We start from the raw sequence: 15,821 nt of genomic DNA on the forward strand, positions 1-15,821 counted from the left end.
TACAGTAAATATGCAGCATGCCAGCAAGTAGTATTGGCTGCGGGCGGGACGATCCGATCAAGCTCCGCCCGCATCCAGTACATCACAGTCCAGCTCCGCCCACATCCAGTAAGTCAACTATGCTTCTTTCAGGAAAAGTGGGAATTTCGAAAGCTTGTCAACCAAAAAATACAAACGGCACGTTTTACCCAGACTCATCCCAAATATCTGCCCAGGCTGCCCACCCACCCACCCACCCACCCACCCACCCACTCACCCACTCACCCACCCACCCACCCACTCACCCACCCACCCACTCACCAGACCTGCACTACTGAATATTTGCCAAAGAGGAAAAAACATGAAGATTATGGTTACGGTGAAGAACGGCTGAAGAACTGAACAGAATCTCGGAGCAGATCCTTGGAGAGTATCTTATCTTCTCTGGCCCGAGATATCGAATAACCTCTTTGATCCAATGAGAATACATGTGGGGATAAGTGAATATGCATATTCCCCAAAATGTTGAACTAACACTAAGAGCAGATTCAGGGCTTCAGTACTTTCCCTCAAGGACACTTTGACACAGGGCTGCTCCTTGACACACAGTGATGGTTCTACATCTCCCGCCATGCAGATGCAGTGTAACTGTGGGCAGAGCTCAAGCAAGTTGGTTCAGTTCCTACTTGTCATGCGTTTTCAGTTTTATTGTTTTGATATGAGGATCGAAACTGATCACAGGACAGCTGAAAAGACGGTGATGTTCGCCACACCAGTACAAGTACTCAATGCCTCAGTGTAGTTGTCAAGGCAACCTCATTACCTTGAACTATTGTGTACAGACATTGGCAGCAAAATGAATTATAAGAGATAATCTGGAAGCTAACAGAAGACATTAATACTGGGCCTATAAGCAGTTCACAGTGCTGCAGGCAACTGTATCTACACCGCAGAATGTGCGGTTACAGCTTTGTTAGATAGTTTAATTACTGCATCATACTTTACGCTTAAGGGTCCCGTGTAACCAGACCTGCTCTGATGTCTATCTAATCTGAATCTGAACATGATTGGAATTCATTTTCATTTGCTCAAAGTTCCACAGGAAAATCCATTAACATCCTTAAGAGCAAATCTATGTTTCCAGTGCATGTCATGGAAACAAAAACCAGTGCCCATCCTTTGAGTGAGAATCTCATCCTCATCCTCATCCTCATCCTCATCCTCACCACCGTCCTGATCACACTTTGCTCCGCTTCGCGTGGCTCTCTGCCGGAGGAGCAGCTCGTTTGTTGCGATGGTGGGGGAAGGTCGGCATGAGCTCCGGTTCACAGGCTGCACAGAGGAGCAGAGAAACACAATTAATGACAAGCATGAGGGGAGATCACAGCTGATACACACCCAACATCTTTTCTACTCACGTAGAGGTTTCTCTTTGAAGTAGGAACTGTCCAAACAATCTTTGGCAGTAGCTCTGGATCAGGAAGAACAGAAAAGAATCAGTTACTGACGGCTCAGCCGTTATGTTTAAATCAACTTCCTGATAAATAGAACAATACTAATGAGGCCAACAGAGAAGCGACCCAGGAAAATAACACACTCTCCCTAAATACTTGAGTAAATAATTTGTAGCTGTCAAAAATCAGCTGTGTACACGGGGAACAAAGGGACAAAACACATCCATAAAAATACTACCACTACCACAGTGATGTTTTTCTCAATTAACTGATTAATCATTATCAGGTCACATATTAAAATTTCTTATTTTGACTCAAAGATATAAAATTTACAGTGAGTTAAAACAGAGAAAAGCAGCAAATCCTTACATTTCTAACCAGTGAATATCTGGAATATTTGCTTCATAAATACCAGTTAATATGTTTCTGTCAATTGACTGAACAAATGACTTTTGTGGACTGTGGATTCTCTTGCTGGGGGCACTTTTGTAGTTCACCTGGTAGAGCGTGTAACACATAGGCTTAGTCCTAACAGCAGTGGCCATGGGTTCAAATCTGACCCACAGCCCTTTGCTGCATGTCATCCCCCCTCTCTCTCCCCCTGACTTTCCTGTAACAATAAAGGCTAAAATGCCCAAAAAAGAATCTTTTGCCAAAATACTATTCAACATATATTCCGGTCCAGAAAAAGCTAGTAAGTGCACAGTACTGACATGTACTTTCTGACACCTGATGAAATCTAAAGTGTATTCTACTGTCTATTAAACTAGAAAGTATAATATATATAAAATTGTAGAAAAACAGCAGTTGTGAAACATGAAAGTGACAACTATGTGTTTAAATCAACTTCCTGATAAATAGAACAATACTGCTGAAGCCCAGAGAAGCGACCCAGGAAAATAATGTGCTCTCCCTAAAGAGTTGAACAAATAAATCGTAGCTGTCAAGCTGACGCCTGTGGGACAAGGTGAATTAAGACGAGCCTCCTCTAAATCTTAGAGTCTGACAGCAGAAAAACCCTCTGAGTTCTTCAGAGGAGCAGCATGACGTCACTCAAACGATGACTCACCACTTGTAGAAACGAGAGAGACGATGTGTGTCTGCAGAGGTGAACCTCCGAAATGGAGCTGATCTCCCCTTGACTGACTGTTTACATCTAATGATATAATACACAATAACACCAAAGTCAAGTCTGGTATGTAAGTGTATGTATATCCATGTATATGAAGTGTGATCTGGGCCGTGTGCATGTACGTGCACATCCACACTCGGATTGGATTTAACAGTTACTGAAGGACACTTATCTGATCTCAGCCTGAGAATGTGGTTGCTTTAGTTGGTGTGAAGTGTTTATCATTTACAGGGTTGAAACAATCTCCAACTGTGCAGTAACCATAGCAACACCACTCAGTAAGGCTTCGAGAGAAAAGGGATGGAAGATCATTTATACTTTAGGGGAATAGCCGGGTTATTTCATAGTAACAGTGTGAGACAGTGCGAGGTCAGATCTTAACCACTGCACTCTCAGACTGACAGAAACGTTTTCCCCCCGACGTCCTGTGTGGAAGATAAAACTTCAGCCCTGAGCCACACTGGTGTTTTGGGAAAGAGCTACAGACAGAAGAATCTGTCTTAAAAGTGTAAATATAGTGAAAAAAATCGAATTATTTGAGTCAGTGAATTCAATTCTTAAGATTTCTTTTCTTATAAGTAGTGTAAGAAAATAGTGTTACAGCAACAATGAAGAAAAGAAATATAAAATTACAAAAATAAAGTTGTAATATTACAAGAATTAAAAATGGAAAATTCAGAGAGAAAAAAACATAATTTTTAGGAATATTACAACAACCAGTCAAACAGGTGAAAGGACAGTCAGTGTCAGTCTGAGCTGCTTCTGGCAGCTGCTGTTTGTCTGTCTAACTATAGAACAGACTCAGTATCTTCAATGTGGCTCTAATATGCTGTGGTAAGAAAGTAGTAGTGGGAGTATTTCAGCCTGTTTTCATTATAAGCTTGTTTAATAAGCTCCCTGCCGTTTTCTTCATGATTCAGGACAAACTCTTACTGGAAGTTATTTTACAGGATAAATTAAATGTTAATAAGATTCACATTTTCGGAGATTAAATTAGTAATCAGCTACAACAGAAATGCTGTTCACACATTGGGAGTCAGAGGAAAAGAGACAGACACACATCTAGATGCACACATGGTGATGTAGCGTGAACCAGCCAGCACAGCGTGGGGCCGTACCTGCGCTGTGGGTTGTACATGAAGAGCAGGTTGAGCAGTCTGTGACCAGCGTCAGACAGCCAGGTGAATTTATTCTTCAGGTTGTTGTACGGCTGCTTCCTCAGGCTGTACTGACCGATCAGGGGCAGCTGAGAGAAACCCTGGGACACACACACATATACACAAACAAATTAAGTTTGGTCTATTCATCATCATCATCATCATCATCATTATCAGACACAGGGTTAATGCTGAGGATGTATTCAGAGCTGCAGTCTCACAGGCCAGATGTTTTCGTTGGGTGTTCCCAGCAGCTGAACAATCAGGTCGACCTGCTGGATCTCAGAGGTTCCAGGCAGCAGAGGTTTGTGAGCGAGCAGCTCCGCCAGGATACAGCCGACCGCCCTGCACACATCACCACACTTAACGTTACCAACAACTCCTACCATCATTTCCTGGTTAATGTGGTGTGTGTGTGTGTGTGTTTGTGTGTGTGTGTGTGTGTGTGTGTGTGTGTGTGTGTGTGTGTGTGTGTGGATGTTCTCATAGAGACACTGGATCATAATAAAAACTAAAATAAAATTATAATTATAATTACTGTTATTTCCAGGTGGAGCTACCTTATGTTCTGAAATGTAATGAGTGGGAATAGAGGACTTTCTTGGGTATTACATTTGGTTATTATGTGTATGTTTTCATTATGGATAGAGATGTACCACATGTCCAGAGCTGTAGTTTGGGTCTTGGTCCCTAGGAGGAGCTCTGGACTTCTGTACCTGCAGACAGCAGACAGCAGGAATGAGCACATATTGTGATATAGACACAGCCGCTGTGAGGTAACGCAGCTAATAACCGAGGATTACTGAGGAGGATTAAAAGGAGTTTCCACTGAGGCTGCACAACCACAACGTAAGCAAGGTTCATCTGCACAGACGCACACAGACACACACACACGCGCGCACGCACACACGCGCGCATACGCACGCACGCACACGCACAGAATTAGGCTAAACTGACTGAGCATATGAACACTCACCACAGTGTAACCACTCTGGGGGTCATGGGCTGCTGGGGGATCCCGTACATCCTGGCCAACCCAAAATCAGCTGTGTACAGGGGGAACAAAGGGACAAGAAACACATCCAATAAATAACAGTTAATACACTCAGTTAACTTGTGATTAATTTTCGACCAATTAGCTAAACAAATGACTCTGTAAATAGTAGTGTGGCAAAATAATCTCAAACTAAGGTCCACTTTCTATCCCACTCCACAAAAAAAGGTAAGTGGACTTTGATTTAAGATTCTTCTCTTAAAGAGAAAAAGCTAGTAAGTACAGTACTGACATGTACTTTCTGACACGAATTTGAAATGCATTCTACTGTATATTAAACTAGAAGGTATTAACAAATATAAAACTGTAAAAAGTAACATAAATGATACTATAAATACAAGTCAACAGAAATAGACATCAGTGGCTGAAATCAAATAAATGCTCATGTTGCTCCTCAGGGCGACTCAGTCCAATTCAACTATTTTTAAGCAGAGATGTTGGGAGAGCAGCGAGGATCCTGCACTTAAACTTAAGAAGCCTGAGGTAGAGGCCATTTAACTTTATGTAAAATGTTTATAAAAGGATGGCAATGTTCTATAGTTTTCTTATTGACAATGAATTAATCCCAATAACAAGTATTATTTGTTTATTTGATTCCTCTGACAAAGAGCTGCATTGTTTCAAAAAACTAGTAGTGTGAGCCACACTGACAGGTTCCTTCATTACCATGAACACACACTCTGTATCTTATTTTGCCCGAGTCCTTCACACACAGTCCTGCTGCTGTAAACGCTCACTAGAGCACCAAGTGTGGATCAACGCTACGATGAAAAAGATTCCTCAACAACTGCACCATTTCCTCCTGTGTTGAGTAATGTAAAGCCCAGCTGTTTTAGGAAATTTTAAAAAACTATATTTTTTGTGAGTTGTTTTTAAAAGTTTGTGTCTTCAGGAGGAACCAATGAGCCACAAAACCCATAAATATATATATATATATATATATATATATATATATATACATATATATATATATATATATATATATATATATATACACATACACATACACACACACTATATATTCTGGAAGTTTCTCCACCTCCACACAGGATCTCTGGAGCTCAGTGGCCCTCAGGGTCCAGGTCACCTCTCTTACCAAGACCCGTCTCCCTGATTACTCAGTTAGTCCAGGTGACCAGCTCTAGAAGAGTCCTGGTTGTTCCACACTTCTTCCATGTAAGAATGATGGAGGCCACTGTTCTTCTTGGGAACCTTCAATACTACAGAATATTTTTTTTTTTTTTTTATCCTTCCCCAGATCTGACCCTCGATACAATCCTGTCTCTGAGCTCTGCGGCGGTTCTTCCTTTCTTTCAGCTGTGAGACCTGATATAGACAGTGTGTCTTTACACATAATGAGTTAACCACAGCTGGACAGGTGTAGAAACATCTCAGAGATCATCAAGAGAAATGGAGGAAACTGAGCTAAATGTCAAGTGTCATATCAAAGTGTCTGATTACTTATGTCAGTGTGGTATTTCACTTTTTCCTTTTTAATAAATTTTCAAAAATCTCTAAAATTCAGTTTTCACTTTGTCATTATGGGTTTGATTGATGAGAGAAACAATGCATTTAAATGATTTTAGCATAAGACTGCAACATGACAAAATGTTGTATAAATGTGTGTGTGTGTGTGTGTGTGTGTGTGTGTGTGTGTGTGTGTGTGTGTGTGTGTGTGTGTGTGAATCTACAGCAGTCATGGTCAGAGAGAGGTCAAAGGTCAGTAATGGCAGAGTATGTGTAGGACCGTATGTCAGTGTAGGTATAATGTGATTACAGTGAGAGCTGTAGAGGTGTTGTTATGGTAACAGTGATGACTCACCAATCTTAACGCAGCCTTTGTCTGTCATCAGCAGATTAGACACCTTCAGGTCCCTGATAACAAGATTGAAGAGGATAATGAAGCAGCGACCAGGAGATACAGCTTTGAGCTCTCAACCCTCTCCACTTGTGGGAACGCTCCAAATCAGCGAGTTGATTTTCATCCGTACCTGATTTACCGTCTGGTATAAACCAGGTTTGAACTGGAAACAGGCTTTTTAAATAAATCAAACCCAGTGAGGAATAAAAAAATTCTTCACAAAACTAAGATTAAACCAACCAAGATAACTACAACACACAAGGGCGTCTTCCAGTTTCTAATCCAGCACACCTTCCTTAGTTTTTTTTACTTGTGCCAACCAGAAACCTATTGATCGTCTCCAGACTGTACAGAACTCTGCTGCCAGGCTTTTAACCCGAGCAAAGAGACATGACCACATCACTCTTGTTTTGGCTCCCTGTGAGTTTTAAAATAGATTTAAAGATTTTATTGATCTATTTTAAAGCTCTCTGTGGCCTCTCTCGTGGTTACATCTCCAAAAGTATTCTAGTAAGCACCTTGAGATCCTCATACAAAGTTCCTTTTGTCTGTTCCAGAGGCCTGGCTGAAAATGAAAGTGGACAAAGTGTTTGCAGTTCAGGGCCCCGAGGCTCTGGAACGATCTGCCTGAGGAAATCAGGTCGACTGGGTCTGTAACCCCCTTTAAGACTCTTCTTAAAACATACTTTTATCTGAGAGCTTTTCCTGGTTTGACTTTCCCCTCAAGTGTTTTATTTTTCTTAAACTGACTGTCCTGGTTTTTATACGCCTGATTGTTTTAAATGTTTTATCACGTTTTGTTCTCCTTTAAATCTATTGATTTCATTTTTTTTTTGCTGTCTTTGTCCAGCACTTTGTAACATAGTTTTTGAAAAGTGCTCTATAAATAAATCATAAATAATCTAAAATAAATCATTATTATTAATTAGTTAAGCTCTTCCTGTAATATGGGTCAAACTGTTTACATTGAAATGACTGACATAGGAAATTATAAAAACTTGTTAGAAAGGCTCTCACACACCAGCTCACCATTAATAAACAAAAATAATTACAGCCATGAAACAAATATATTCCTTTTCTTAAACATCAAACCTTTAAAGTCATTGTGAGGATCTGCTTGTATGACTTTAGATAATTGCATACTCTCCTCTCTTCTCAGATGCTGGAACTAAAGAGCATAATTTGCTTATGGGTCGTTCCAGTGTATTCATTTTTGTTTTCACAAGAACAGATGTTGTGACTGGCGCCTCCAGGATCCAGAGCTTCAACCGCTTCCTCTAATGTGACTCGAGTTCTCAAAGCCTCAGGTGAAGCCTATTTCCATGAGGTGCGACGTCTGTGCTTGTTTGGCTTCAGCGCTCGAACCTTCCAGCTCCAACACCTCTCTATAGATCAGCGAGGCCTCACAGTATCTCGTCGGCTCTCCCTCTCCTAAATAAACCTTTTATCCGGTTTGGCTCCATGGACAGTGCTACATCAGCATCCCTCAGAGCGTTTTCATGCTGCGGCACTTCTTTCATAACAGAGGGACTGATTTCAAAACAACCTAAATCCCTCAGAGTTGAGTTTAATGGCATCAGTAAAGCATTTCACTGCTGTCTCGTTTCCTGCACCTGCCAACTCTGCTTCTCTTTGCATTCTCCTCTGCAGCTGGACCAAAGCTTTCATCTTTATTGGAATCATTCTTCCACTGCTTTCTATTGTAAAACTTCTATATTCTTGCATTATTAACTGTTGATTTCCATTATCCCTTTTCCAGCTGAGTAACAGCAGACCTATATCTCCCTCTGAACTCTAAAATCATCTCCTTAGCTCCTTTAATTACCTTTGCATCACAGCATTAAATGTGACTGCAGCTCTGAAAATCAGATCAGTCCACTTAGTTAATCCAACTGCCTGTCTCAGTGACGCAGAACACGACAGGTGGGGAAAAAATAGTACTAAAAGGCTGAATGTGTGAAATATGAGGAAGATATATAATGCTAGAGATATTCACTGAACATCAGTTTGTGATGTTCAGTGAATATCACGTGTCAGTGATGACGACTGTAATGTACATCAGTAACACATTTTTCTGGATTCCACAGAGAAGCATCACAGAGTGAAGAAGCAGTGACAGTATAATGTGACGGCGCTCATGCTGTGTCTCTGCCTTTTTTTCTGTTGGATTTCTCCCTCTGTTACTGTTCGGGATCAGTGAAGATGGCACTGACACAGACCCTGATGTGTTTACGAGTCTGCACATTAGAAATGTGAAGAGATACTGTAGTTAGTTCACTCACAAGCTAACACTTTATAAACACAGATTCACTAAGATCTATCAGTTGGTTTCTGCATTGCCACTGTTCTCGGTTCAGATATCAGTCTCCGTGTTTTAGCAATGGCAGCATTTGTGTAATTCTCTCAGGGAAAAAGGAAATAGAAAGCTGGTGACACAGGTTTTTTTTCTATAGAGAAAAACTGGAAAGTTAGTTGTTGGGTTTCCAGGATAGTCTGGCACTGACCTGTGTATCATGAAATTGTGGTGGAGATACTCCAAACCTCTGAGCAACTGAAGGACGATACACTTCACCTGGAAAACAGAGGAAAAGAAAACATCATATTGCACAACACAAACCAACACAGCAACTAATGAGTCCTAAAGACCAAAGTGGTGATATGGAGGGGGTTCAAGGAGCCCTTACAAAAATAGGAATTTTTATTTTTCTCTGTAATATAAAATTTACCACCGATTCATCAACAACGTGAATAATTATTCAACAGTTATATTGAAATATTGCAGTGGTTTCATTCACACAGCAACTATTCACCATCTTCGTGGTTTGTGACGCCTCAAAACAAAACAAAGTCTGGGTGTGACCCCTCGACACAGGTCATGACCTCAGCTTGGACACTAAATGGGAGCAGTTAACTAAAGAGACTGTATTCCTCCTCATATTGTTTGACTGATCTTTAGAGACCAGAACATGTGAAAATGTATTGTATTTGAAAAGAACCCATACAGAAATGTAATATATGTTGCCATGTACTCTATGTCACCTATAAGGAGATATATTATTATCGAATGTATACATCCTGAGGATATATGAAAATATAAGTTTATAACGTATATGAAACACGCACAGTAAAATTTGTATAATATGATGAATTTTATATGGTATAACATGTTACAACCATACAAGTTAATGTTATATATTAAATTGATATAGGTAGGTTTATTAAAACACATTCATATAAAAGTTCTATATGCTTATATATGTTTTTCTTATGAATTTCTCATCAATTTGAAACATGTCTATCTTCCCATTCTGGGAAAGTGGTCTCAGACTTTTGGACCCTACTGTATATGATATGAAAATATATCGACTAGCTTTAAAAAGGATATATATTTATGTAACATCTGTCTATAAGCATAGATACATAAACACAGATATTTGTATGGGCTTGACATATGTCAAAATATGAAATTGCTCCCATTTCTAATAGGTTTCATATATAATTTTTACATATATGTATATGCATTTATTTTATATGTTCATATGGAAATGCAATATATGTGCATATATTACATTTGTGTATGGGGGTGTAGGTGGTAGCCTGAAAAAGTATAAACTAATGAAGACAAAAGAATTACATCAGTTCTGTCAGAAATTTACACAAAGTACAAAGACTGTATGAATATGAGTTAAAAGTTAGATGTAGGAATTTGACTCTGTCCTACCTGAGCCTCAGAGAACGGCGTCTGCATGTTTTCCAGCAGACTGGCCAGGTCCTGCTCACAGTAACTCATCACCAGAAACAGACTGAAGGGGAAACACATGATTCAGTGTAAAGTTAACAGACAGGTTACAGAAACCAACTGGGGGGGCACATGAACTACAATTACATATTCATTACATTTAAGGAATAAGCTCTTACAGTCCAGACTATGAATAGTTACATTGCAACCAGACAGATATACAACAATAACGTTTGCTGCAGTTGTTAATCCACTAAAGTGTATTTGCCACATACACAAACTGTTCTACTGCAGGTCCCTCTTCTCCTTCAAGTGCTGATTTAAAGAACCCATTTAGAGCCGGTAGATATGTCTAATTTAACTTGTATAGTAAGTTTAACAACTTGTATATTGATATTTCCCCTGTCTTAGCATTAGGCAGATGATGACCACTCTGGTCTGAAATCAAAACTGAGAAACCACCATAACACTGGCCCTGTTCAGACCTGGTATCAACCTCCGTCTCAGGTGACCTGATCACAGGTGCTCAGCTCTAAGTTCAGGTGTGAACACACCCAAGACACACTGAGGACACATTTGAAGTCTGATCACTCAGACCACATTCGGAGGTGGTCTGGACTCTGGACCACATGTGGACACTTTCTTCTAGCAATGTGAACATTAATGTGTCCTGGACCACACTGAAGGACCAGCTCCTCTACTGACGTCCTCCGTCACAGTCTGATTAGTCCCAACACAGTTTATAATGAACCGGAAATATTTTACTATTTCAACTGGATAAAACCTGATTTCACTGTAGAGCTGTGAGTGGAGCAATGATTCTCTATCTCTATCTCTCTCTCTCTCTCCAATTCAATATGCTTTATTGGCATGAATGTCAGGTGGACAATATTGGCAAAGTGTTACACACAAAATAATAATGATATCTGTAAATAATACATATATTCGCTCATATAATATTATCAAAATCTATTTTAAGTCAAATAGAATGAACAAGTAAAAGAACAGTAATCATTGTTTCATAGGTCTACTAAAGTAATTAATTGTGGATTATTGAGCCTAAACAAACACTTAATAACAATGTGTTAGGAAACTACAGCTGTCACGTGTTGTTGTTCTCTAAGGCTTTGATATGCTCTCACGTATCTTGCCGACACTGTTTGAGTACATATTGAATTTTAGTCTAGTCACAGATGGAATTAAAGCTTTTAAATTTAAATTTTTGTGAAGAACTTTGTTCTGATGTCTTCATATGTGCTACAATGTAGCAGCATATGTTGCTCTGTCTCAACCTGTCTCTGACACAGTCTCTCTCTCTCTCTCTCTGGTGTGAACTGATGAACTTAGAGCTGACCACTTGTGATTGGATCACTGGAGACGCATGTTAATACCAGGTCTGAACAGGGCCACTGTTGCAACAGTGTGTGTGTGTGTGGGTGTGTGTGTGTTACCTCTCCAGTTGGCTGCCTACAACCACCTCCTTCAGCTCCACTATGTTGGGATGCCTCAGCCTCAACAGCAGGGTAATCTCTCTGAGGCTACTGATGGGGATTCCTGCAGGACAGAGAGCAGGCCATCAGCAGGTTCAATAACTTTTACATATCAAACCAGGAAACCAGGAAATAAACTGTTCGTGGTGGGAATGTAAACTTTGGACTAACTGTGTTAATTAATTGCTTCTGTTTTCTGCCATGATAAAGGTGGAGCCGAAGGGTTGGTTGATCCTGAACATCAACAACAACTAAATAGATTTTTGCAAATGACATCCTAACATTTTCCCCACTGACACTATCAGGGGAAACATCTTCATGTATACAAGAGGTTTAAATGCATTGATGTTGCCCAGAGGAACTACGCTTTGATATTTGTGATTCCAAGCAAACACACACATACAAATCAGAGTTAAAGAAATGGTCTTACCATCTTTCTCTTTGTCCATCCGGACCTTCTTCAACGCTACAATCTCATCTGACTTGGTGTCACGGGCTCGGTCTATGGTAAGAAAAGGAAACAGTTTATTTACTGAGCAGTTAAACTGATTTTTCCTAGTCAAACATCTCTATAGTCTCGAACATGAATGACTTACACACAATGCCGTAAGTTCCTTCTCCAATTCGGTTGAGTTTCTCAAACTCTCTGACACTTCTGCAGCTCCCAAACTGAAAGAGTGGAAAGATGAGGAGATGGCAAACAGTGTTTTTTTTTTTTTTTTTATCAACTCTACTAACAACAAAGGACAAATACATACTTCTTTTTTTTTTTTTTAAAAAGGACAAATATATTTTTTAAGTGACAGACGTCCTCAGACAAGCATTTCAGAATACATATTAACTTCTTGTTTGTTAAAAATTTGAGAGCCTCAAAGTAACATTCAAGATCAATTAGAAAACAACAAATTTCACCTATGAATATGAAATGTCCCTTGTAAAATCAAGAGGTTAACAATATTGCATAAATTGTTATCCTTACATTCAAAATAAGTGAAAATATTTTTCTCTTCAGTGCTAATAACGTGTTGTTTTGCATAATATGTAACTTTCAAAGTCTTTCCAGAATGTAATACAATATGAGCAACTGTAGAACAAATGAGTTAGTTATATTTGTTATCAATATTCACAAATCTTGAAATGTGGGTTTGTTGGATACATTTTATGTAATATTTTCAGATGTATTTCTCTAACTTTGTTTGTGATGCAGAATCTATAAGTAACAAGCCAGGTTCTCTTCAGTTCAGTGATCTCCATGCATCATGCTCGTCTCCAACTGCTGTTAAGAAAACTTTTCGTAGTCAGTGCATTGTGATTGTGACATTATCTATGGGATTAAGCTTAAATGGTAAAAGTGGTTGATGGACAGACACTGGGAAGTCATACAGCTCCTCTGGATAGCTCCATGTGATGTATCACATATGACTGATGACCTAGATGGACATTTAGTTAAGTTGAAATGAAATGAACAAGACATCAATAAAAGGATCTAATGGTGATTATCAAACCAAACTGTCGCCCTGAGCCACTAAGAAGTATTGGCTCACAGGGGAATTTAGCATTACCTAAATGGAAAGAAAACACTTAGAGCCAATTCACATTGGCAGTGAGGATTCATCAAGGCATCACTACATGACGTGGTAGTGAGGTGCTTCCACGTGCAGGCTTATGTGTTAGAGGAAGTCAGTAATGAGATTGGCTGCTGCTGGAGACAATGGCTGAAGCAGTGAAGTGTACAGACCTTAACTTTTGCGCCTCACTAATTACTTTTACACAATGTGCACACATAAGCACAACAGACTGACTCTCTTAGATGGAGACTACACCAAACTCCGTTTAAAAAATCAGCAATTTTAATAACTACCTCGCATGAGGATCGTGATTACATTGAGTTAAAGACAGCTAAATACACAGTAAAATCCTTAAATAATATTTAAATAAATATTTAATGTTGCCTTGTCGTCAGATTTCTGTCAAGTCCATTTAAATGTGAAAAGTGTGGTGCTGTGTGAATGATGGTTTCACTGTCTCCTCTTACAGAGCAGATAATCCTCTTACCCTGTCATTTTGAGGCACTGTGAATGTTTTATTGTTCTTGACGGACTTCAGCTTTATAGGGTCCGGTTCGTCCTCTCCTACGGTGTCCATTCCTTCAAAAAAAAATTTAAAAAAGTCAAGAATATCGTCGCTTATGTTTTCAACTCGACAAGCAGCATCTCACTCTGGTGGGCGCCGCCATTGTGTTTTGGTTTTGTTTCTTCTACGTCTTATTGTTTTATGGCGCTTGGCATCAGCTCATTGGTGCATTACCGACCCCTTCAGGTCCGGAGTGTGGATCAGACAATAGACGTACAATCTAAACAGCTTTAAAAAAATTAAAAAATAAAAAATAAACACACACACACACACACAAACACACACACACACACACACACACACACACACACACTAAACTAAACTTCATACGCCATGCTTTACAACCCAGTCATATTATAAATGTCCTATCTTCCCTCCCCTACCACCCAAATCCTGTTTATCCATCATATCCTATAAAAAACTGTTAATCCCTCATAAAAGCTTACAGTGCCCTGACATGTGCGCTCTCCCCCATGCTCAGTAATCTTTTGAACTCCTGCAGCCCTCAGATTATTCCTCACCATCTCTGTATCCCAGTCCTCCTACAACTTGCGTATTAGTTGTAGTGTGTTGCTGACATCCCTCACACAAGCCTGTCTGGTGTTTCCTTGCCATATTTCCTCCCTCCTGTGTCCACTACCTACTCTTGTAACTTTATCTCCCTTTCCTCTGTCTGTCCCACTTTTCTCGCCTTTACTGATTGTAATTTTTACATTCCCCCTTCAACCCACAGAAATGTTATCTGACCTCCCTGATTTGTTATTCATGTGACTGACTGAAGGACTATATTACATCTTGACACCAGTTTGAATGGAAAGACCTTAAACCTGCTTGCTATGTTTTGGTTTGAGCCACCAACAATATGGTGTTTTAGGTATTATTATGAGTTTAACACGACATGGCTTTCATCTGGAACATGTAGGTGCAGGTTTCATTCATTTTGAATGATAGTGTCCTGAAAACAACCCAACAACTGTCAGCTATTTTTAATTGCAAATATTGCTAAATCCTGATTGGTGCAGAGAAGTATGTGACATCATCTTTTCATCAACTGAGACCCACCCACTTAAAAACCATTGAGAAGTGCAAAGACAAAAACACTTAAATACAGAGATCCGCTGCGTGAAATACTCTTTTAACTTTGTAAGAAAGTTCTAGGTCCAAGAGGAACCCCATTGCCCAACCTGAGGAGTTGAGTTAGAAAATAGGTTTTTTGGGCCTTTAAAGGGGCACAACAACAATCTACAATTGCATATAATGTTGGAGGACTCACATAACGCTGTTTTTTTTTTTTAAAGAAAGTTCAAACTTGAAGGGATATACTGAGTTTTAGTCATTCATATGGTCCAAAATTTTACATTTCCTATAAAGCAACCAATGGCACCTTCTCATTAGATCCTGTCTGTTAAATACATATGTCCCACACAGTTTTTAATGAATGTTATAAATTTGTAACGATGACAACCCTGATTAAGTCATCAGGGTTATTATAATACATCTTCCATCAATGTTTATTACCCAACTTTGATTGATCAGTTTACCTTGTGTGGCAGGACATTTTGAGTCACTTTCTGTTCTCTAGTTTCTTCCCCACTACATAGGGTGCGGAGGAAGGCCTCCGGGCTTTGACGGCATCAGCTATAGTGACGGTGGGTTGCGTGGCGTGGAGGTCTTCTCGTGACGGAGCTGTGATGATGATGACAGGTAGACGTGGAGATAACTCAGCTGAATCTGTTTCAGGGTTACACTGTGATGGGGCTGGGGTCTCTGTAACTGAAAGGGAGAAAATATCTCTGAAGTATCACAAATGCACACTGACTCA

General features: G+C 39.7%; 1 protein-coding gene across 1 annotated transcript; it reads right to left on the reverse strand.

Annotated features, from left to right (window-relative positions):
- Positions 1–300: 300 nt before the first annotated feature.
- On the reverse strand, positions 301–14,111 carry cdk10 (cyclin dependent kinase 10). Its single transcript, XM_056388316.1, has 13 exons — positions 13,922–14,111; positions 12,463–12,535; positions 12,297–12,368; positions 11,828–11,930; positions 10,359–10,440; positions 9,142–9,209; positions 6,599–6,651; positions 4,699–4,768; positions 4,379–4,438; positions 3,944–4,067; positions 3,684–3,823; positions 1,398–1,450; positions 301–1,311 (listed from the first exon to the last, which is right to left on the reverse strand). Exons 1-13 carry the CDS (start codon positions 14,009–14,011, stop codon positions 1,217–1,219), a joined length of 1,083 nt encoding a protein of 360 aa, XP_056244291.1. The 5' UTR covers positions 14,012–14,111; the 3' UTR covers positions 301–1,216.
- Positions 14,112–15,821: the final 1,710 nt, after the last annotated feature.

Source organism: Seriola aureovittata, chromosome 10 (genome assembly GCF_021018895.1).
Source record: "Seriola aureovittata isolate HTS-2021-v1 ecotype China chromosome 10, ASM2101889v1, whole genome shotgun sequence".
NCBI classification, from domain to species: Eukaryota; Metazoa; Chordata; class Actinopteri; order Carangiformes; family Carangidae; genus Seriola; species Seriola aureovittata.